The following is a 25,763-nucleotide window of genomic DNA, read 5'->3' on the forward strand; positions in this document are numbered from 1 at the left end:
AGATGTGGAAACCATAGGAAGGGTGCAGAGGAGATTTACAAGCATGTTGCCTGGTTTGGGGAGCATGCCTCATGAGAATAGGTTGAGTGAACTTGGCCTTTTCTCCTTGGAGCAACGGAGGATAAGAGGTGACCTGATAGAGGTGAGCAAGATAATGAGAGGTGTTGATCATATGGATCATCAGAGGCTTTTTCCCAGGGTTGAAATGGCTAGCATGAGAGGTCATGGTTTTTATGGTGCTTGGAAGTAGGTACAGAGGAGATGTCGGGGGTAAGTTTTTTTACGCAGAGAGTAGTGAGTGCGTGGAATGGGCTGCCGGCGGCCGTGGTGGAGGCGGAAATGATAGGGTGTTTTTAGAGGCTCCTGGATAGGTACATGCTTAGAAAAATAGAGGGCTATGGGTCTGCCTAGGTAATTTCTAAGGTAAGGACATGTTCGGTACAGATTTGTGGGCCGAAGGGCATGTATTGTGCTGTAGGTTTTCTATATTCTATGTTCTATGTTCAAACACACAACCTGTATCACCCAAAAGGACAAGGGCACCTGGCATTTAGGACCACCATTACCTATAGGATCCTCTTCAAGATGCACAGCTTCCTAAAAAAAGCAGCTTCTGATCCTTCATCATTGTTACAACGCACACCCATCTGTGCCAGCTTCCGAGACTTAGATGCCCTAACCCCCCGGAGTATAGATAGTTGGCGCAGCCCCTTTAAAGATTTAGGATAGTAAGCTAATTGGCAATCATGTATTGGGCAGCAAGGATTGAACATTTAAGGAGCACCTGAATTGAGGTACAGTGCTTCAGGGGTCAGATTCACTGCTGGAAATTCTTCAAATTTGATTTCACATTCAAAGTATTGGGTTACATGTCTACTTTGTATGGATTCCTGCACAGAGAGATATTGAGGGGAATGTTTGGCCAAAAAAACAGTTAAAAGCTCAACTGTGGATGTAGACACTCCATTTAACAAATCAGAAGCTAAGGGGTTGGTGGGGCTAAGAATGAAGTGATTGTGGCAAGGCCAGTGGGATAATAGCCATAAGGGGAGACCCCTTTACAGAATACATAAAACCGTTGGGTTGATGGGAGAAGGGGGTAAAACAGGAAGGGAAGGAATTATATTGACTGGACTTGGAATTGGGCACACTATGCTTAATTATCCCTTATATCTTGTTGGAAACCATCACTCTGTAATGTGTAGGTTTTGTCATCATTGTGAAACAGTTGAACATATTCTTTTACAAGTGAAGCATATAAGGTTGAATGAAAGTGAACGCTCTTTGGGGGTTGATTGTTTTCATTTAAAAACTTTACTAAGTTATGGAGGTGACTTTAATTCACAGTATTGTCTTTCATTATTTACAATCTATGGGATATTTTTGGGTAATTTAGTTTTCTTCTAATAAAGAACTAGTGGGGGTTTTATTTCACAAACAAGAGAAAATCTGCAGAATGCTGGAAATCCGAGCAACACACACAAAATGCTGGAGGAACGCAGCAGGCCAGACAGCATCTATGGAAAAAAGTGCAGTCGACGTTTTGGGCCAAAACCCTTCAGCAGTACTCAGGGGTTTTGGCTAGAAACGTTTACTGCGCTTTTTTCCATACATAGATGCTCCCTGGCCTGCTGAATTCCTCCAGCATTTTGGGTGTGTTGCAGGGGTTTTACTTCCCAACTCTCTACTCCACACTCCAGTCCAGTTGGTGGCAGTAATGCACTCCTAAGTTGGACTGCCAACCGCCTTTAAAAGTCAGAAGAAGAAGGTTCGATGCTCAATCGTAAGCCTACTCATGGTTTTGTCTAGTGTTTGCTTTGTGCTCAGATTCTCAATCCAGTTTGAAACCATGTCTCAGTCCTTGCCTCAGATACTCCAGCATTTGGGTCCAAGCCATCCTTGTCAAGGACTCTGCTCACAGAATGATTGAGCCAACATGAACCCAGCAGAGTATCGGAGCCTTTTGTCAGCCGTGGCCAGCTACAACAAGAACATTTCAAGACAGAGTATGGAAACACATGACCTCCAGGCAGGGCCGGATTAACCTAGTAGCAAAAGTAGCATATGCTATGGGCCCCACATATTCGAGTGTCCCGCCGGCACTAAATGCTTGCAAGCTGCAGTTTGGTGAAATCGGCGTCTCTCCGTATTCTCATGACTGTTAGAGTGAGTTTTGGGTAGATGATTCATTTACACTTAAATAAATGACTTCAGCCATCAGTCTTCTGTTCTTTGACAAAGTACTATGGATTGAGATCATAGCAATGCATTTCCTAAAAGCTGTGAACCCAGTTTCATTTGTAATAATGCATCTCTGGCGCCTCTGAGACAAGAATGCTAAGTTTACAGGTAGTTGCGAAGACACCATATCTATGCTTTTTGAATATGAATTGTCCTCTATGCTAACACGTAACATACCAAATAATATATTATGGATTTTAACTTGCATTCCTAAAGGCCATGAATGCCAGCTTAGGCATACTGGCAACGGTAGAATGAATTTAATCAAAAGATGTGAAAACTTCAAAGAATTGCCTAGACTTTTAACTATGAACTGCCTTTTGTGTTTAGCAAATAAATATTGAGCCTCAATCACAAGGCAGTTAGACCTGGTCTGCCAGGGGTCTCTGCCTGCTGTAACCTTGTTTTGTCGAATAAAGAAACTGCCTTGTACTTACCGGTAACGCAATGTTCTGTGATTTCATCCACACCATAACAACGATGATCTGGCAATGCTGTTGTTTTCATGTCGGGGGAGCTGCATGCTGCATGGTACAGTATGTGTGTGCAGGCGTGTGTTGGCTCCTTGCTGTGTCGTGGTGACCTTTGTGCCATCTCCCACGCTCCCAAGCCGCTGCAGCACGTGCTGTTACCCCGCACCCTCCAGCGGCGCCGTGGTGAGCCTGCGACAAGATGCAACGAAGACACTTCTTACACACCTTTTCTGCAATAAAACAAGCCTTGGATGGCATTTCAAATAACAATGATCAGGAGGCTGAGTGTCGACAACAGGCTTGTAGACTACTTTCAACCATGATGAAGTTGGAAACAGGAATAATGGTTATATTGTGGGATCAAGTATTACAGCATTTTCAAATGACCAGTGCTTCTTTGCAATTTTCTGGCCAAGACTTGAACACAGCTTGTGCACTCGATGAATCCTTGCATGGATATATTCAGGCTACGCGGTGTACTTTTTCAGACATTGAGCAAAAAGCCAAGGATCTGACTAAGTGTGAAGATTATCAACCGCAAACTCGAAGAAAACATAAGCAAAATCTTGCGTATGATGATTTCAGTGGTTCCAGCGCTCTTGAATCACTTGCTGAATTTCAAACGTCTTCTCAGAAGTTTAAAAGCCCAACACTTCTTGCCATTATTGACAGCTTTCTTTCTGCCCTGTCAAAAAGGCAGAAAGCTTATCTAAAGGTGAATGGTGTTTTTGGATTCCTTCATCAGTTACAGGTGTTTACACCTGAAGAGATCGTAAAGAGGTCATCAAATCTTATTAAATCATATCTGGAAGATCTGGAAGAAAGTCTTAATGAAGAATTTGTGCAGTTTACTGAACTGTTGAAAACTGATCTTGCTTTTCATATTGGCGCCAAACAAGACCTGGTAGAGTTACAGTTGTACCGTTTGATAACTGACAATTCTTTGGAGTCACATTTTCCAAATGTAGAAAATGCCTTGCGCATCTGTTTGTCACTCATGGTTACCAACTGCAGTGGAGAACGCTTATTTTCAAAACGGAAAAGGATTAAAAATGAACTAAGGAGCACCATGAGTCAAAACAGATTGAACAATCTCACTCTAATGAGCATTGAACATGAACTTCTGCGTGAAATAGACATTTCCAGTGTCATCAACAAATTTGTTCATGCTAAATCTAGAAAATGTAACTTTTAAGTTGTAGTTTTGTTACTTCTGACATTTGAAATTGATACCTACTTGTAAGTAATACTATTACAGGTTTCCCCTGCTATCTGAAGGTAGGGCGTTCCTATGAGGCTGTTCGTAAGCCGAAAAGTCATAAAGCGAAGAAGCAATTACCATTAATTTATATGGGAAAAATTTCTGAGTGTTCCCAGACCCAAAAATTAACCTACCAAATCATAACAAATAACACACAAAACCTAAAATAACACAAGCATATAGTAAAAGCAGGAATGATATGATAAATACACAGCCTATATAAAGTATAAAAAATAATGAATGTACAGTGTAATATCACTTATCAAAATCCAGAAGACAGCGAGCGAAAGTCGATTTGGAGAAAAAAAATCGGCACATACACACATGTGCACACAACTGCACGCACAAGGCTTCACGGTCATGGTAGTCTTTCGCGGGGTAAACACACATATAAAGCGGGCGTCTTTTTTCGTAAAAGCAAAAATCCTCTTTGGTTAGCGAAAACAGGTACTAATGTAGGTCTTTCATAACAGCGAGCTGTCGTAAAGCGAACGTTCGAAAAACGGGGGCCACCTGTACTGAAGTGTCAGGCATTTGTCATATTATCTGGTGTATAGCAAATGAAAAAATTGAATTACTTTACTATGCAAGTAAATAATTTATGTTTTAATACTTATGTGCATTTTAAAATTTAGGGCCCCTTTATAACATATGCTACAGGCCCCGCACTAGCTTAATCCGGCCCTGCCTCCAGGTCAGCATGAGCAAACTATCACAGGGAGAAGCTAAAATCACTGGGGTGAGACTGTCGGTCCCTTTGTGGAACCAGTCCTTCTTCTGACCTTGGAGAAATTTGATGGTGACCTGGGTTTTTGCTAGGGCTTCCTCATCCAATGCTCATTAGTGTCTGAACTCCAGCCGTCTTGGTTCCCTGGGAAGCATGGAAAGATGGCCTTCAATATCTCTCTTTTGACTGGAAAAGCCCTGGCCTGGGCCACCACGCACTGGGGACACAGGTCGGAGATTTGCACAGATCCGGAGGAAAATGTAGCTGCCACGAGAAAGGTGAAAGTTGTTCTATCACTCCCCAGAGCCAGCCAAGCCTCAGACCGCCTGATGAAGACCGGACAGGGTGGAGGTCAGCAGCTAACTACGTGATTGAATTTCGGACCTTGGCCCAAGAGAATGGCTGGAGTAGGGGGGCTTTGATGACAGTATTCTGGCACAGACTGAGGGATGCCTTCGCCTTAGGAGAACCAGCTGAGGACTTAGAGGTTTTGATCGACCAATTCATTCATCCCAATAATCGTCTGGCAGACCGTAAGTGGGACTACGTCAAGAAATCCAAGAGGGCTAAAACCCGAGCCCAGACTCAATGTATCATAGTTTCGCACCCCCCCCCCACCCCCGATCTCGGACTATGATCCGCCCTTGTCCTGCTCAGGATCCCGTTGAGCCCATGTAAACCAGCTGCATAAGAATCTCTGCTGATGAGAGATTCCGGCGTCAGAGTCAAGGTTGCTACCATTACTGTAGGCCGAATATCCAAAGCTGCAGGTGTTGGGAGAACTGTTCAGACAGTCCGGTGTAGGGAGGACTATGACGAAAGCTGCACCACCCCTGACCTAACAGCTAAGGGCGGAGATCTCCTGGGGTATGAACCGACACTGCTTTTTTAGACACTGGAGCAGGAGGAATTTTCCTGAACTTGGGGAAGTCCAGGAGAATTATGTAACTCACCCTCCATTATATAACTCACATTTGAGATACCCTAAAGAGTCTCTTTGATCATGGACTTTACGTCAAGCTGAAGAAGTCTGAGTTTCACGTAACCAATATTTGTTTTTTGTGCTTCATTATCTCTAATGGCAATCTCAAGATGGACACTAGTAAGACACAGGCAGTCAGAGATCAGCCATCCAGTGTGAAGCAGGTCCAATGATTACTGGGATTTGCCAACTTTTATTGAAAGTTTATCAGGAACTTCAGTTCAGCAGTGGCTCTGCAGGCTGCACTAACCAGGAGATCCACAGGTCCTTCAGTTTGGACTACTAAGGCAGAGGCTGCTTTCGCAGATCTCAAACAGCAGTTCATGAGGGCTCCTATTTTGATCGCACCCAACCCAGGCCTTCCTTCCAGCATGGAGGTGGACACCTCAGATATTGGAGTGAGACAATAAACTGCACCTGTGTATGTTCTTTTCCAGGTGACTATCCTCGGCAGAAGTGAATTATGACATTGGGAATAGAGGGCTGCTCGTGGTCAAGTTGGCTCTGGAGGAATGGCGTCACTGGCTCTGCGGGGACAAGATCCCTTTTATCATATGAATGGACCACAAGAAGCTGGCTTATATTCAGGAGGTCAAGAGAAAAGGCCACATGGTCTCTTTTCTTTAACTATTTTAATTTCAACCTGATCTATCCACCAGGATCTTAGGACCAGAAGCCAAATGCCTTGTCCCTTCAGTGTGACGAACCTGAGCGAGAAGAGCAGCCTATCACTATTTTGCCCCAAACCAAGGTGATAGTGCCAATTCATTGGGAGATCAACACATTCATTCGCAAGGCCCAGGTGCAAGGGAACAGCCTTCTGGGGCAGTTGTTCATTCCTAGTCCCGTACGGTCTCAGATTCTTCAATGGGGACATGCATTGAGATTAACATCTCACCCAGGGATTGCCAGGACCCTCAAGTTCATTAAGAAAAGATATTGGTGGCCTGGAATTGTGAGGGACATCCATCAGTAAGTGCTGGCATGCAAGGGGTGTGTTCGGAACAAGGAGCCCTATCCACAACCTCAAGGGTTCCTTCACCCTCTGCCTGTTCTGACAAGACCATGAGCTTCACTTCTCCATGGACTTTGCCATGGGTCTTCCTCCTTCCAAGGGGAAGATTATTACAGTAATTGTAAAATATTTTTCGAAAGTCTGCAAATTCATTGCCTTGGAGAGACATCCATCTGTGGTGGAGATGGCCGAGATTGTCCTACAGCAGGTCTTCAGGACCCATGGTTTTCCAGTGGATATTGTGCCGGATCACGGTCCGCAATTCACATCAAGTTTCTGGAGGGTGTTTTGCAAACTGGTCGGAGCAACAGTGAGACGGTCCTTTGCATTTCACCTGCAATCCAATGGCCAGATGGAGCGGGTGAACCAAGATATAGAATCTACCCGAAGATGCCTGGCCTCTGAAAGGCCAAAAAAGTGGAGCAACATCTTACCTGATGGGGGCAGAGGTCGCCCGCAGTACTTTAAGACATTCAGATGTCTCCTTTTGAATTCCAGCTTGGGTATTCTCCACCACACTTCCCTGAGCAGAGGCTGAAGTTCCTGCAGCTGAAGATCTTGGCTGATGCTGCAAGGAGAGATGGACTAGGGCAAGGGAGGTTTTGTTAGCTTCTACCCAGAAGGCTAACGTAAAGGCTGGTCGCAAAAGACAGGCACCAGTCTTGCAGCCTAGGCAACAGGTCTGGCTGTCGACTCAGGATTTGCCTCTGCGAGTGGAGTCCTGGAAATTGGCACCAAAAGTTCACTGGACCCTTCGGGATTCACAAGAAAGTGAACCTGGTGTCCTACACATTGCAGCTCCCCAAGAGCCTCAAGATCAATTCCACTTTTCACGTTTCCAAGTTAAAGCCTGTGAACACCAGCCCATTAGCCACACCACCATTAGCCCCACTGCCACCCAGGTCTGTTGATGGGAGCAGGATTTTACCGTGAGAAGAATTCTGGACTCGCATACCATTCGAGGCATTTGGCAATGTCCCATGGACTAGGAAGGATTTGGACCAGAGGAGCGGAGCTGGGTGAAAGAGACATCCTGGCTGTGGCTCTCATCCAAGACTATAAACATCAGCCCTCCAAGCAGCCAGGGCCATCAGGAGTCGGCCATTGGGGAGGGTAACCTGTTATGATACGCACTCATCCACGCCATCTTCTATGGTTTAGACGGTCTCAGTCCCCGGAGTACGAATAGCTAGTACCACCCCTTCAGTGATTTAGGACAGTTCCGCTAATTGCCAATCATGTTTTGGGCGCCAAGAATTAAGCATTTAAGGAGCAGCAGAACTGTGGTTCGGCGCTCAACCATAAGCCTTCTTGAGATTTCATCTGGTGTTTGTTTTGTGCTCAGATTCTCAATCCAGTTTGAAACCGAGTCTCGATTCTAGCCTTGGATACTTCTGCGTTTGGATCCAAGCCATCCTTATCAAGGGCTCTCATCACAATCCTCTCTAGGTCTAAGTACTGGAATTCCCTCTCCAAAAGCACTATGGGAGGACCTTCACCAAAAGGACTGCAGCTCTTCGGGTGGCTCTCCACTGCCTTCTCAAAGACAATTAATGGGTGATAAATTCTGGCCACGCTAGTGGTCATCAGATTCAAAGTTGAATTATATTAAAACTTAACCACTAAACTTGACAAGATCTATCCTAGTTCTGAATCACTTTCAGCTCAGATCTCCAGTTTCTTACTACATCCAATATTCCAACTGGGCGCAAGTAAAGTAATAATATGTTAAATAAGATATTTAAATAGGGTATCAACATCAACTAGAATAGTATGTTCTGGTGAGCTGATTCTTTCTATATGGATTCCACTATGTACTGTAATTTGCGCAGTTTGTTGAATTACAGCTCTGTCAAGAAAGAGCATAATAGTAAATGCTGCTGGAACTGTATTCCCTCCATTTCCATGGAAGAAGGTTCATTGATCCTGCCAGTCATAAAGCCCTGAAAGAGCTAAAGGAGGACAAATACCAACTGGAACAGCAGGTTATGGTGATGGTGGAGCACAACTTCTGTTTACAGAAGTTATAAACAAACATCATGTAGTTTTCCAAAATGGTCTGGATACCATTCAAGTTTATCAGAATGTCTGATGTATCGATAAATTATAATGAACTATAATTAAAAACTGTTGCCTGACTAATAACATTTGTTAAAAAAAAGCTATTTGGCTCATCTATTTGAATGACTTCAAGCCCAGAGATGTTTTAGTATTGGTCAGAATATATTGTGAATGAATTGATATTCTGGGAAAAAATTCCTGGTGTGTAGACTGGAAAAACCAGGTTGGTAGTAGACCCCAAGAAAGGGAGTTTGTGGAATGCCTCTGAGATGGATTCTTAGAGCAGCTTGTACTGGAACCTACCAGGGAGAAGGCAATTCTGCACTTAGTGTTGTGTAATGAACCGGATTTGATAAGGGGACTCGAGGTAAAGGAGCCATTAGGGGGTAGTAACCATAATATGATAAGTTTTAATCGACAATTTGAGAGGGAGAAGGGAAAATCGGCAGTGACAGTATTACAGTTGAACAAAGGAGACTATGGAGCCATGAGGGAGTTGCTGGCCAAAGTTGACTGGAAAGATACCCTGGCAGGGATGACAGTGGAACAACAATGGCAGGTTTTTCTGGGAATAATACAGAAGATGCAGGATCAGTTCATTCCAAAGAGGAAGAAAGATTCTAAGGGGAGTAAGGGGTGACCGTGGCTGACAAGGGAAGTCAAGGACAGTATAAAAATAAAAGAGAAGAAGTATAACATAGCAAAGATGAGCAGGAAGCCAGAGGATTGGGAAACTTTTAAAGAGCAACAGAAGATAACTAAAAAGGCAATACGGGGAGAAAACATGAGGTACGAAGGTAAGCTAGCCAGGAATATAAAGGGGATAGTAAAAGCTTCTTTAGTATGTGAAGAGGAAAAAATTAGTTAAAACCAAGGTTGGACCCTTGAGGACAGAAACGGGTGAACTTATTATGGGGAACAAGGAAATTGCAGACGAGTTGAACAGGTACTTTGGATCTATCTTCACTAAGGAAGACGCAAACAATCTCCCAGATGTAATAGTGGCCTGAGGACCTAGGGAAACGGAGGAACTGAAGGAAGTTCACATTAGGCGGAAAATGGTGTTGGATAGACTGATGGGACTGAAGGCTGATAAATCCCGAGGGCCAGATGGTCCGCATCCAAGGGTACATAAGGAGGTGGCTCTAGAAATCGTGGGGGCATTAGTGATCATTTTTCAATGTTCTATAGATTCAGGATCAGTTCCTGTCGATTGGAGGGTAGCTAATGTTATTCCACTTTTTAAGAAAGGCAGGAGAGAGAAAACAGGGAATTATAAACCAGTTAGTCTGACATCAGTGGTGGGGAAGATGCTGCAGTCAATTATAAAAGATGAAATAGCGGCAACATTTGGATAGCAGTAACAGGATCAGTCCGAGTCAGCATGGACTTAACGAAGGGGAAATCATGCTTGACTAATCATCTGGAATTTTTTGAGGATGTAACTAGGAAAATGGACAAGGGAGAGCCAGTGGATGTAGTGTACCTGGGCTTTCATGAAGCCTTTGATAAGGTCCCACATAGGAGATTAGTGGGCAAAATTAGAGCACATGGTATTGGGGGTAGGGTACTGACATAGATAGAAAATTGGTTGGCAGACAGAAAACAAAGAGTAGGGATTAACGGGTGCCTTTCAGAATGGCAGGCAGTAACCAGTGGGGTACCACAAGGCTCGGTGCTGGGACCACAGCTATTTACAATATACATTAATGATTTATATGAAGGGATTAAAAGTAACATTAGCAAACTTGCAGATGACGCAAAGCTGGGTGGCAGTGTGAAATGTGCGGAAGATGTTATGAGAATGCAGGGTGACTTGGACAGGTTGGGTGAATGGGCAGATGCATGGCAGATGCAGTTTAATGTGGATAAGTGTGAGGTTATCCACTTTGGTGGCAAGAACAGGAAGGCAGATTACTATCTGAATGGTGTCAAGTTAGGAAAAGGGGAAATACAATGAGATCTAGGTGTCTTTGTTCATCAGTCACTGAAAGTAAGCATGAATGTACAGCAGGCAGTGAAGAAAGCTAATGGCATGTTGGCCTTCATAACAAGGGGAGTTGGGTATAGGAGCAAAGAGGTCTTTCTGCAGTTGTACAAGACCCTGGTGAGACCACACCTGGAGTATTGCGTGCGGTTTTGGACTCCAAATTTGAGGAAGGACATTCTTGCTATTGAGGGAGTGCAGCGTAGGTTCACAAGGTTAATTCCCGGGATGGCTGGACTGTCATGTGTTGAAAGATTGGAGTGACTGGGCTCGTATACACTGGAATTTAGAAGGATGAGAGGGGATCTGATTGAAACATGTAAGATTATTAAGGGATTGGACACGCTGGTGGCAGGAAGCATGTTCCCGGTGTTGGGGGAGTCCAGAACCAGAGGCCACAGTTTAAGAATAAGGGGTAGGCTATTTAGAAAGGAGTTGAGGAAAAACTTTTTCACCCAGAGAGTTGTGGATCGGTGGAATGCTCTGCCTCAGAAGGCAGTGGAGGCCAATTCTCTGGATGCTTTCAAGGGAGAGTTAGATAGAGCTCTTAAAGGTAGTGGAGTCAAGGGATTTGGGGAGAAGGCAGGAACGGGGTACTGATTGTGGATGATTAGCCATGATCACAGTGAATGGTGGTGCTGGCTCGAAGGGCCGAATGACCTACTCCTGCACCTATTGTCTATTATCTATTGTTGCAATGTGTATCCTGGAATTCCTCACTTGTGCACAGCTAAATGGGAATTGAGGATGGTGTGGTCGGGTGGGGGTGATGGTGGAAGCCCAAGTACACCCACTTCTGACCTCTTGTGCCATCTCCGAGTTCAGTGAATCATTCCACAAATTATTGTGCTGAGAGCCCTTATACAATTTATATCTGAAAGTCAAAAACCACAAACCCTGGAAGTCTGAAATAGAACCAGAAAATGCTGGGAACACTCAGGATCTGTGGAGGGAGAAATATGCTTAACGTTTCAGGCCAATGTCCATTCATCGGAACTAAAGTCATCAGAAGACAAGTATTTTTAGAGTTGCGGATGTGGGGAGAAATGGAGAGGCCAAAGGGAATATCGATGATGCAATGGAGACCAAGGTTGCCCATAGGATGCAATAGATTCTGGTGCCACCCAGTTGAGGGAAATGACTGCTTGTTAATCATTGCTGAACTTTCTGGTGAACTTACCAGTGCTGATAAACAGAGGAAGATAAATGAGAGTGATAGAGAGGGAAATACTGGAACTGTGAAATGCAGAACACAGGGGTTTCTGGAAATCTGAAATGCAAGAGAAATGCACATACTCAACAGATCAGGACACATCAGTGAAGAAAGACAGACCAAATTAGTGTCAGACGGATGATCTGATAACAGAACTGGGTGGTTCCAGTAGATACAGGGGAGGCTGTTATCTGAAACTTTTGAATTCAATATTGAGTCTCAAGGGTTACAACAGACTTAAACAGAAGACAAGTACTTTTCCCTGAGCAGTGTATCTTACTTCACATCTCCAGCAGTTGCTGTTTGTTATCAGTCAGACACATCAAAGTTACTGGTGAACACAGCAGGCCAGGCAGCATCTCGAGGAAGAGGTACAGTCGACGAACTCTGCTCTCAAACGCATCTCCCCCATTTCACGCACATCTGCTCTCACTCCATCCTCCCGCCACTCCACTAGGAATAGGGTTCCCCTGGTCCTCACCTACCACCCCACCAGCCTCCGGGTCCAACATATTATTCTCCGTAACTTCCACCACCTCCAACGGGATCCCACCACTAAGTACATCTTTCCCTCCCCCCTCTCTCTGCTTTCCGCAGGGATCGCTTCCTACGCGACTCCCTTGTCCATTCATCCCCCCCATCCTTCCCCACCGATCTCCCTCCTGGCAATTATCCTTGTAAGCGGAACAAGTGCTACACATGCCCTTACACTTCCTCCCTCACCACCATTCAGGGCCCCAGACATCCTTCCAGGTGAGGCGACACTTCACCTGTGAGTCGGCTGGGGTGATATACTGTGTCCGGTGCTCCCGATGTGGCCTTCTATATATTGGCGAGACCTGACGCAGACTGGGAGATCGTTTCGCTGAACACCTACGCTCTGTCCGCCAGACAAAGCAGGATCTCCCAGTGGCCACTCATTTTAAGTCCACGTCCCACTCCCATTCTGATATGTCTATCCACGGCCTCCTCTACTGTAAAGATGAAGCCACACTCAGGTTGGAGGAACAACACCTTATATTCCGTCTGGGTAGCCTCCAACCTGATGGCACGAACATTGACTTCTCAAACTTCCACTAATGCCCCACCTCCCCCTCGTACCCCATCCGTTATTTATTTATATACACACATCCTTTTTCTCTCTCTCCTTTTTCTCCCTCTGTCCCTCTCACTATAACCCTTGCCTATCCTCTGGGTTTTCCCCCCCTCCCCCTTTTCTTTCTCCCTGGGCCTCCTGTCCCATGATCCTCTCATATCCCTTTTGCCAATCACCTGTCCAGCTCTTGGCTCCATCCCTCCCCCTCCTGTCTTCTCCTATCATTTTGGATCTCCCCCTCCCCCTCCCACTTTCAAATCTCTTACTAGCTCTTCTTTCGTTAGTCCTGACGAAGGGTCTCGGCCCGAAACATCAACTGTACCTCTTCCTAGAGATGCTGCCTGGCCTGTTGCGTTCACCAGCAACTTTGATGTGTGTTGCTTGAATTTCCAGCATCTGCGGATTTCCTCATGTTTGTATCAGTCAGAATCAGGTTTACTATCACGGCATAGGTTGTGAATTTTTTTTAACTTTGCAGCAGTGTGCAATCCAATACATGATAGAGGAAAAAGCTGTAAATTACAGTAAGTATATATATGTATATATCAAATAGTCAAATTAAATGAATAGTGCAAAAACATAAATGAGGTAGTGTTCATGGTTTCCACATCCATTGAGAAACCGGATGGCAGAGAGAAAGATGTTCCTGAATCGCTGAGTGTGTGCGTTCAGGCATCTGTACCTCCTGCCTGATGGTAGCAGTAAGAAGAGGGCATATCCTGAGTGGTGGGGGTCCTTAATGATGAGCACTTCCCTTTTGAGTCACTGCTCCTTGAAAGTGTCTTGGACATTACAGAGACATTACACCCATGGTGGAGCTGACTAATTTTACCATTCTCTTCAGTTTACTTCAATCCTGCACAGTAGTTCCACCCCCCCCCCCCCCCCACAATACCAGACGGTGATGCAGCTAGTCAAAATACTCTTTACGGTACATCTGTTGAAATTTTCAAGTTTAAAATTTCCAGCAATTTCCTTCCCAACTGCCCACATTTACCTCTCCGTGTTTAAATTCCCCAGAGAGATCAGCTCTGATTAACAAGTATTTCTCATAAAAATTAGCAAAAGCAACCACACCACTTGGACAATCTTGTTCCCCACCCAATCGCAGAACTTCCCTTTGTTGTTCCATCCCTCCTGCTCTCTGCAGCTGAAAACGTGCTTGTTCCCTCATTATTCCAGTTCTGATGAAGGAGCACGGACCCATTTTTCTCTCCTTCTCCCCAGGCTGCCTGACCTGCTGAGAATTCCCCACAATTTTATTTTAATACAGTTTATCTCTGGTGTCTTGGCTTTGTGATGGACATTTACTGTCCAGGGTCAGGCAGATTCTTGCTAAACTCAGCTTTTTAGATCAGCAGAAGAAAGTATCTATGATTCAAGATGTTTATTGTTAATCTTGCCCTCATACTCTTTGCCCATCTTCTTGAGAAAAAATATTGTCCAAGCTCAGAAAGCCCATTCTTGACTTAAATGTGACTGCAACTCAATCAGAAGAAACAACATTGTCTATGTTAGCCTACAGCTTCTACCATCTGACCTAACCAATGCAGTTGTGAAAACACCACATTCAGATGAGGACACAGCTAGATGACTTGCATAAAAAATAGATATAAATATTGGAGGGCAGTAAGGGTGGGGGGGGAGTTCCAGAGAGGAAGATATGAAATCCACTCCTCAGCCTCAAGCCAAGAAGTATCTCTTCCCAGTCCCTCTTCCTGCATTAGAAGGCATACTTGTCCTTAACTCATTGGTATGTCTTTCTAGTTTGTCAGAACCATACTTGCATTTGGAAATAATTTGTAAGATTTTAATCTCTGTTCGAATTACTCCTCAAATATATGCTCCATTTAAATTAAATAGACAAATTTAATCTGGTTTATTAGCTGGAAGAAATGTTTGTTTCTTTGTTGGTTGGGGGGAGGGGCGTCCATCATTTGAAATAGTAATTATGAACAGTTAAATCCCTTCAGGAAAGACAGTTAGGTAAATTAGTCTTTGAGCTATAGGCTGATATAGTATAATCTCCCTAATACGAGGATACTAATAGATACCAATAGCTTTAAGACTTAAGGCTTTGGCTTACTTAGGACATTAGAACAGTTCCACAGAGTATTATCACCGACAATCACTAACACATCTAATGCAGCCCTGTTCATTTGAAAAGGGTAGCCAACATTCCCGAACAGGAAAGTTTCTCATTTATCATTATTTCATAGTACATTTGTTTTTAATTAACAGAATTTTAGAAAGTTTCTAATTTATTTTGAAAGATATTTAAAATGTTTTAATGATTTTATTTGTTTCTAGAGGCTGTTAATCATGTGAGCTGACACTCTGAGAAGGCCATCAGGATAGCTCATAACTTGGTTAATATCACTCTCGGTCTAGTCAATGCTGCAGCTCATCATGTCTCATAGAAGGGGTCATAGCAGGGATTCCAACTGTGTTGGAAGCTCTACAGACACAAACAATAGCTGTAGCTGTGGGGTAAGCTGGTCCACGCGAGGCACTGGTTAACCACTGTACAATCCTGCCCATTAGTCATAAGCATTATCAAATCTGATAACAACTCTGTGTAATGTGGGTGAATAAGAATTCAGATCTAACTAACGTAACTTCTTGTTTATAAAATAAATGCCATGCCTGAGTATGTGATCTCCAATTGTATCCACGTTGTGCATCCCTGTATACTCGAATCTCACAATCGCTTGTTGGTAAATTAAGACAAAAGTGAGTGTTTTTCAATGATTGTTCCATTCACTCTCACATACAGAGTAGAAAGCAAGGTTTGATTAGTAACTGCACACAGGAAGTAATGTCGTTGAGATTGTCTCAATGTGTATGAGTGGTTGAGCTAAATTGTTCTGGCTATGGCCAGCAGCTGCAAGGCACTCACCCATTCAAACTGAAATCTTTGCACTTGTGTGCACTCAGCCCAGTTCTGGGACATTCACAGATTCATGGGGCTGAATAACTGTTCAGTCCACTGCAGATGTAACTATCCTGCATCTCATTCACATGACCCAATAATAATAAGAAACAAGTTCTCCAATCTTTGAAGGAAGGAAGATGGAGATCCATTTAAGCACACTTTTGCACACTTGAAAATCACAGACTTCATTTTGATCAACACTGGTGTCCGGGATGTCATAATATATGCCTAATAAGGTTATCTCAGTAATGTAGAATAAATGAGAGTGGAAAAATGAAAAAAATAGATTCCAGTGAAGAGCGCTATCATTGTCCATATATGTAGTACAGAACAGCATAAGATGGCCACCCCCCCCCCCATGATTCATCTGTTGTCGGCCCCCAACCAACACGTATTCCACACTCCCCTCCTATCCCTCCTCACAGTCCCCCACCCTGCTCTCATGACTATACCCCTTCCCCACACGAAACCACCACAGTGGGCTTCACAGCTGAACAGGTGAGAAGATAGTTGAAACGTCTCATCTCAAGCAAGGCTGCAGGTCCGGATGGTGTCAGTACCAGGGTGCTCAAAGCCTGTGCCCCTCAGCTATGTGGAGGACTTTGTCATGTCTTCAACCTCAGCCTGAGTCTCCAGAGGGTTCCTGTTCTGTGGAAGACGTCCTGCCTCGTCCCTGTGCCAAAGACGCCACGCCCCAGCGGCCTCAATGACTACAGACCGGGGGCATTAACCTCCCACATCATGAGGACCCTGGAGAGACTTGTTCTGGAGCTGCTCCGGCCTATGGTTAGGCCGCACTTAGATCCCCTCCAGTTCGCCTACCAGCCCCGACTAGGAGTTGAGGATGCCATCGTCTACCTGCTGAACCGTGTCTATGCTCACCTGGACAAGCCAGTGAGCACTGTGAGGGTCATGTTTTTTGACTTCTCCAGTGCATTCAACACCATCCGCCCCGTTCTGCTGGGGGAGAAGCTGACAGCAATGCAGGTGGATGCTTTCTTGGTGTCATGGATTCTTGATTACCTGACTGGCAGACCACAGTACATACGCTTGCAACACTGTGTGTCCGACAGAGTGATCAGCAGCACTGGGGCTCCACAGGGGACTGTCTTGTCTCCCCTTCTCTTCACCATTTACACCTCGGACTTCAACTACTGCACAGAGTCTTGTCATCTTCAGAAGTTTTCGGATGACTCTGCCATAGTTGGATGCATCAGCAAGGGAGATGAGGCTGAGTACAGGGCTACGGTAGGAAACTTTGTCACATGGTGTGAGCAGAATTATCTGCAGCTTAATGTGAAAAAGACTAAGGAGCTGGTGGTAGACCTGAGGAAGGCTAAGGCACCGGTGACCCCTGTTTCCATCCAGGGGGTCAGTGTGGACACGGTGGAGGATTACATATACCTGGGGATATGAATTGACAATAAACTGGACTGGTCAAAGAACACTGAGGCTGTCTACAAGAAGGGTCAGAGCCGTCTCTATTTCCTGAGGAGACTGAGGTCCTTTAACATCTGTCAGACGATGCTGAGGATGTTCTATGAGTCTGTGGTGGCCAGTGCTATCAAGTTTGCTGTTGTGTGCTGGGGCAGCAGGCTGAGGGTAGCAGACACCAACAGAATCAACAAACTCATTCGTAAGGCCAGTGATGTTGTGGGGATGGAACTGGACTCTCTGACGGTGGTGTCTGAAAAGAGGATGCTGTCCAAGTTGCATGCCATCTTGGACAATGTCTCCCATCCACTACATAATGGACTGGTTGGGTACAGGAGTGCATTCAGCCAGAAACTCATTCCACTGAGATGCAGCACAGAGCGTCATAGGAAGTCATTCCTGCCTGTGGCCATCAAACTTTACAACTCCTCCCTTGGAGGGTCAGACACCCTGAGCCAATAGGCTGGTCCTGGACTTATTTTCCTGGCATAATTTACATATTACTATTTAATTATTTATGGTTTTATTACTATTTAATTATATATGGTGCAACTGTAATGAAAACCAGTTTCCCTCGGGATCAATAAAGTATGACTATGACTATGAATATTGGGGATCACAGTGAAGATTAAACTGATTTTCCAGCAACAACTCTTTAAATCACATAGTCTTCTTGACTAACTGTGTGATTTGCTTTTTGTCCAAATTCAAGTTAGAAATTGTACTGCATATGTTGATGATGTTATCATAAACATAAGTCACAACAGAGAAATTCCTTTGAGCAAAGGGCGGTCACAGCAGAAAGAGATAGGTCCAATTTCCAATCAAATGCAATCTTCCATGAAACTTAGGAATTTTGGAAAAATATCAGCTAACTGATATTTTGAAGACTGGAGGTTGAAGTTCATCATGACCAGAGCCTTGTTAACTTATGGGTTCAATAACTTGCCAGGTACAAACTCCCTAGCGATTATAATTTTCCTGCCACAATCAAGAGAAAATCTGCAGATGCTGGAACCCAAGCAGCACTCAAAATACTGGAGGAACTCAGTAGGCCAGGCAACATCTATGGAAGAAAGTACGATCGGCGTTTTGGGCCGAGATCCTTCGGCAGGACTGGAGAAAAAAAGATTAGGAGTAGATTTAAATGGTAGGGGAGGGGAGGGAGAAACACAAGGTCATAGGTGAAACTGGGAGGGGAAGGGGTGAAATAAAGAGCTGGGAAAGAGATACAGGGCTGGAGAAGAGGGAGTCTGATAGGAGAGGACAGAAGGCCATGGAAGAAAGAAAGAGGGGTAGGAGGAGGAGGAGGAAGGAAGAAGTTTCAAAACCCAGACCACTGCCATCAATGTGGGTTCCAATGACCTCAAACACCTCCTAAGTGCCGATTGTGGAACCTCCAACTCCGACTCCGTCCTTGACCTCCAGGCCAGGTTTTTAGGCACTGCCGCTGGAACCCCTGTTTCCCCTTGCCCCACCACCATTCTGCAATCCAGTCTCTTTCAGGTCCCATCACCAGCTGCTGGGCCCTCAGAGATTCCACCGTTCTCTCACCCCACCACCCCTGAACACCCCAAACCTCCCTTCCCCTCAGACACTACCAACCCCCTCCCCCCTCCGATCCCAGCTCTCATCTGTGCCGGATCTTCACCATTCCCTTTGACCTTCCCCTCTCTGAGGCAGAATGTTCTGTCCTAGGTGAGGGCTTCACCTTTGTCCCCCTGCACACAAACCTCAGTGAGTTCTGTGCCTGCCACAGCATTGAGCTTTTCTTCCGCCGCCTCCATCTCCAAGCCTACTGTCTTTGGCAAGGACTCCCCCCCCCACTCGGATGACTCCTTCTCCCGTCTTCAACCCTCCTCCTTTTCCTGGATACCCTGCCATGGTTTCTGCCTGCTCTGGACCTTTTCATGCCAACTGATGACAGGACATCAACCAACCCAACTTCAACACTCCTCCCTCCAATTCGAACCTCACTCCTTCCAAACGCTCAGCTCTCCACCTCCCTCTCTACACTAATCCTAGCCTCACCATCAAACCCACAGATAAAGGGGGTGCTGTAGTAATCTGGCAGACTGACCTCTACCTTGTTGAGGCCCAGCGACAATTCTCAGACACCTTCTCTTACTTGCCTCTCAACCAGGATCCCACTAAGAAGCACCAGGCCATTGGTTTCCACAGCATCAGTGATCTTATTACTTCTGGGATTCTACCATCCACTGCCACCAATCTCATTGTTCCCACACCCTGCATCTCCCATTTCTACCTCCTACCCAAGATCAACAAACCTGCCCGTCCAGGTAGACCCATTGTTTCAGCTTGCTCCTGCCCCACTGAACTCATATCTGCATACCTTAACTCTGTTTTATCCCCCCTTCCTACCCGCATCCGTGACACTTCACACACTCTGGATCTTTTCGATGATTTTGTTCCCTGGCCCTCATCATCTTATTTTCACTAAGGACGTTCAGTCCCTATACATCTCCATCCCCCACCAGGAAGGCCCCAAAGCTCTCCGCTTCTTTCTGGACACCAAATCAAATTTGCCTCCAACTTCCATCCTATCCTCAAATTTACCTGGTCCATTTCTGACACATCTTTCCCCTTTCTCAATCTCACTGTCTCTATCTCTGGAGACAGTTTATTTGCTGTTGTCTATTATAAACTCATGGACTCTCACAGCTACCTGGACCTTATCTCTTACCACCCTGTTACTTGTAAAAATTCCATCCCCTTCTCTCAATTCCTCTGTTCTGTATCTGCTCTCAGGATGAGGCTTTTATTCTAGAATGAAGGAGATGTCCTCCTTTTTCAATGAAAGGGACTTCACTTCCTCCACCATCAACACTGCCCTCGATTGTATCTCTTCTATTTCACGCATGTCTGCTCTTACTCCACCCTCCCACCACCCTTCCAGGGATAGGGTTCCTCTTGTCCTCACTTATCACCTCACTATCCTCCGTGTCAAGCACATAATTATCTGGAACTTCCACCATCAGCAACAGGATCACGCCACCAAGAACATCTTTCCCTCCCCCCACTTTCTGCTTTCCGTAGGGATTGTTCCCTATATGACTTCCTTGTCCATTTGTCCCTCCCCACTGATTCAGGAAGCCAAACAGACACTTCACCTGTGAGCCTTTTGGGGTCATATATGGTGTCCTGCACTCCCGGTGAGGCCTCCTGTATATCAGTGAGACCCAATGTAGATTGGGAGACTACTTCACTGAGTACCTACACTCCATCTGCCAGGAAACGTGGGATCTCCCAGCAGTCACCCATTTTAATTCTACTTCCCATTCACATTCTCATTGTCAATCCATGCCCCCCTCTACTGTTGTGATGAAACCACACTCAGGTCGGAGGAGCAACACCTTATATTCTGTCCGGGTAGCCTCCAAGTGATAGCATGAACATCAATTTCTCAAACTTCCAGTAATGCCCCCTTCATCATTCCCCATTCGCATTTCCCGCTCTCACCTTATCCCCTTACCTGCCCACCACTTCCCTCTGGTGCTCCTCCCCTCTTTTCCTTCTTTCATGGCCTTCTGTCCTCTCCCCTTCTCCAGCCGTGTTTCTCTTTCACCAATCAACTTCCCCGCGCCTTACTTCACCCCAACCCCCAGTTTCACCGATCATCTTGTGTTTCTCTCTCCCCTCCCCCAACTTTTAAATCTACTGTTCATCTGTTTTCCTCCAGTCCTGCTGAAGGGTCTCGGCCCAAAAAGTCGACTGTACTTTTTTCCATAACTGATGCCTGGCCTGCTGAGCTCCTCCAGCATTTTGTGTGTGTTGCTATAATTTTCCTGTTTTACTTCCTGTCAGCTCACAATCTACTGTTATATCAGGGATGTTACTTGTATCTGCTACAATAAAGGCTGATTTATTGGTGTTAATTATACTCTGTCCAACATTCTGACTTGCCACACATTTTGTTTTTCTTTTACAATAGATACTGTGTTTAACTTTGTTAATTAATGATAGATGGTCCTACCCTTGGCACACGTAGTAGAAACACTACTCCACGTGCTTAGACATTTGTGAGGACAGGATGTACGACTAGGATACGACCCAATATCTAACATAATATCTATGCATGAGAATGACAGAACAAATAATTGTGATTATGGATAGTTAGTTCAACATTGGAGTGCAAAAGAACATAGAATCTGAAGACAACAAAACTGCAAGTAAACAAATAGTTGACTTGGATTTCAAAAGGTAATGTCTTGCTTGACCAATATTCCAAATAATTTATGGCATAAACAGATGCTATTGAATCTATTGACTCAGAAACCTCGGCCTTCACCCTGCCTTGTGTAGCTGGATCCTGGACTTCCTGTCAGATCACCAGCAGATGGTAAGAGTGGGCTCCCTCACTTCTGCCCCTCTGACCCTCAACACAGGTGCCCCCCAGAGCTGTGTCCTAAGCCCTCTCCTTTACTCTCTGTATACCCATGACTGTGTGGCCACCCACAGCTCCAATCTGCTAATTAAATTTGCTGACAATACTACATTAATTGGCCTAATATCAAATAATAATGAAGCAGCCTACAGAAAAGAAGTCATCACCCTGACACAGTGGTGTCAAAAAACAACCTCTCCCTCAATGTTGCGAAAACAAAGGAGCTGGTTGTGGACTACAGGAGGATTGGAGAAGGCTCACCCCTATTGACATCAATGGATCTGGGTGGGGTTCAGAGGGTGAACAGCTTTAAGTTCCTTGGCATAAACATCACCGAGGATCTCACATGGTCTGTACATACCAGCTGTGTGATGAGAAAGGCGCAACAATGTCTCTTTCCCTTCAGATGGTTGAAGAAGTTTGGTATGGGCCACCAGATCCTAAGAACTTTCTATAAGGGCACAGTTGAGAGCGTCCTGACTGGTTGATATGGTAACTGTACCTCCCTCAATCGCGGGACTCTGCAGGGAGTGGTGTGGACAGCCAAGCTCATCTGTAGATATGAACTTCCTACTATTCAGGACATTTACAAAGACAGGTGTGTAAAAAGGGCTTGAAGGATCATTGTGGACCTGAGTCACCCCAACCACAAACTGTTCCAGCTGCTACCATCCAGGAAACGGTACCGCAGTATTAAAGCCAGGACCAACAGGCTCCAGAACAGCTTCTTCCACCAGGCCATCAGACTGATTAATTCATTTTGACACAACTATTTCTATGTTATATTGACTGTCCTGTTGTACATACCATTTATTATAAATTACCATAAATTGCACATTGCACATGCAGATGAAAACATAACATAAAGAGTTTTACTCCTCATGTATATGAAGGATGTAAGTAATAAAGTCAATTTGAATTCAATTCAGTTCAATTCAATATTATGGAGTGATGTTCATTTCATTCCCCCCTGCTCTTTTCCCCATAGCACTAAACATTACTTTCACTCACAAAAACCTAATGTAGATGTGACAGCAACTATCTGCAGGATGAACAAAACTTGGGGCATCCAAAAGATGAAACAAATGGTTAAGATGCATTCAAGGTTTAGTTATCACCCTATCTGTCACTCTGAATATTCATTCCTTCTACAAGCAATGCACAATGGCATGATGCACTGCAGTTACATGTTAAGTTGCACCTCTTACTGACTTGGAATTATATCATCAGTTCTCTGTTATTAGTGGTCCTAAACCTTGGCAGTCCCACACAACAGCCCCGGGGGTGTATCTTCACTAGAAGTACTGCTTAACATAGGCAACTCACCACCTCATTCTCAAGGGCAATTGTGAATGGACTGTTGTGACTAACTGAAACCGGGCCACACAGAGGCTGTAACTGGGAAAGATAAAAGCCTTTACTCACACAGCAGACCTCCAGAAGAGAGAGTCCAAGAGAATCTCACTCTCCTGAAGTAATTTCTAGAGAGGTTGGGTGGGGAGGAGACCTACCCTCATCAGCGGTGTGGACAGATAATCAACATGGTGCCCAAGGAGTGGGTGGAATTGTTAATTTGGGGAAGTATTAGAACCATTGCCTGCCTTTATTGTTGAAAATTTTGATTGTTAATAAGTCTTAACTCTTGACCAAGGGTTGAGAGTAAACGCATGATTTACTGTAAACATCTTTCATTTGTAAATGAACAGAGAGTCAACGCAAAATTTTTATTGTTAATAACTGTATTGAATAAGGACTCACAGTCAACGAATGGTTTTCTTTTCCTGTATGTAATTATTTTTATTTTGTAATATTTCTGAATAAAGTATTTTTGGAAAAAAAAAAATTTCTAGAAACATAGAAACATAGATAAACTACAGCCCAGTACAGGCCCTTCGGCCCACAATGCTGTGCCGGACATGTACTTACTTTAGACAATGTTGTGCCGAACTTTAGAAATTACCTAGGGTTACCCATCACCCTCTATTTTCTAAGGTCCATGTACCTATCCGGGAGTCTCTTAAGAGACCCCATTGTATCCGGCTCCACCAGCAGCCCATTCCACAAACCCACCACTTTCTGTGTAAAAAACTTACCCCTGACATCTCCTCTGTACCTACTTCCAAGCACCTTAAAACTGTGCACTCTCGTGATAGCCATTTCAGCCCTGGGAAAAAAGCATCTGATTATCCACACGATCAATGCCTCTCATCATTTTACCTTAATGTTTTATACTTCAAACACAAAGATAACAATAAATGATTGACTGTGTTTATATTCCTATAATCACCTAATGAACTTTAACATTAAATATAGTCAATATAGTCATATAGCATATGTGCAATGCTAGCACATCCCAACTAGCAGACCTTCTTTGAATTTTCAATATTGGCGTCTGTTACAAAAGCCTCTTGAGTACAAACTCCGGACAATCAAAATGAACTTATATTGTTACAGTGTTGAAGGATGGCCTCATGAATATACGACTAACCAGAAGGTTAAATGACAAAACTGACCTGTCCTCAATAGTGCACGAAATAGCAGGGGCATACCTTAACCGATGTGCTAAAGGCAGAAGCATTCATCTATTGACAACCCCTATGCAGTTTCTATGGGACAGCTAGCCAATAATATAAGAATGTACTATGTCTAGAGATTCATTTCACTAGTCACAATGTGACCTGTACTAAAAAGAACGGGTTACACCTGAACCCGAGGGGGACCTATATCCTCTCTAGAGCTGTGAGGAGAGGGCGATAGGAACCAGAGTGATAGGGCTGGGAATGGGGCAGTTGGTATACACGCAGATGCAGTGTGTACTGAGACTGTGAGGAAGGACAGGCAGATGATAGGGGGAAATTGCAGTCAATAATAGGATGAAGTGTAACAGGGGTCAAAATTGAAAAGAGTGATGAATACAGGACTGAAGATATTGTATTTGAATGCACGCAGTAGACAAAATAAGGCAGATGATCCTGTAGTGCAGTTAGAGATGGGCTGTTGTGACGTTATGGGCATCACTGAGTCGTAAGTGAAAGAAGATCATAGCTGAGAGTTCAACGTTCAAGGATACACATTGTATGAAAAAGGCAAAGGGGTTGTGGTGGCTCTATTGGTAAAAATTAAAACCAGATCCTTAGAATGAGATGACAGAGGATTGGAAGATGTAGAATCCTTGTGGGTAGAGTTAAGAGGCTGTGAGGGTAAAAAGACCCTGGATGGGAGTTACATATATACAGGACTCCAAACAGTAGCTTGTATGTCAGTTATAATTTACAATGGTATGTAATAAGGGAAATGTTGCAATAGTCATGGCGATTTCAATATGCAGGTAGGTTGGGAAAATTAGGCTGGTGCTGGATCCCAAGAGATGGAATTTGTAGAATGCCTATGAAATGGCTTCAAGAGCAGCTTGTGGGTGACTTCACAATGCTAGTTTGGGTATTGTGTCATGAACCAGGTTTGATTAGGAAGCTTAAGCTAAAGGAACCCTTAGGAGCCAGTAATCATCATAAGACAGAATTCACCCTGCAATTGGAGAGAGAGAAGCTAAAGTCAGATGTATCATTATTACAGTAGAGCATAGGGAATTACAAAGGATTAAGAGAGGAGCTGGCCAAAGTTGATTGGAAGGGATGACATCAGAGCAGCAATGGCTGAAGTTTCTGGAAGCTATTTGTAAGGCACAAGATGAAGAAGTATTCTAAAGGCAGGATGACACAATTGTGGCTGACAAGGGAAGTCAAAGTCAAAATAAAAGCAAAAAGGGGGCATATAATAGAGCAAAAATTAAAGGGAAGTCAGAGGATTGGGAAACTTAAAAACCAACAGAAGGCAATTAACAAGCCATAAGGCGGAAAAGATGAAATATGAAGGTAAGCTAGTCAATAATATAAAAGAGGATAACTAAAGTTTTTTTAAGATAGGTAAAGAATA

At 44.4% G+C, this 25,763-nt stretch overlaps 1 protein-coding gene across 1 annotated transcript in view; it reads right to left on the reverse strand.

The window, feature by feature from the left end:
• The window catches only part of LOC140186889 (E3 SUMO-protein ligase KIAA1586-like), a 61,757-nt gene that overhangs the window by 4,862 nt on the left and 31,132 nt on the right, over positions 1–25,763 (reverse strand). The window contains exon 2 of the mRNA XM_072241614.1: positions 2,679–2,903. Within this exon, the coding sequence (XP_072097715.1) occupies positions 2,679–2,903 (225 nt within the window). The remainder of the gene's footprint in view (positions 1–2,678; positions 2,904–25,763) is intronic.

The sequence above is a fragment of the Mobula birostris genome, chromosome 23 (genome assembly GCF_030028105.1).
Source record: "Mobula birostris isolate sMobBir1 chromosome 23, sMobBir1.hap1, whole genome shotgun sequence".
Classification (NCBI taxonomy): Eukaryota; Metazoa; Chordata; class Chondrichthyes; order Myliobatiformes; family Myliobatidae; genus Mobula; species Mobula birostris.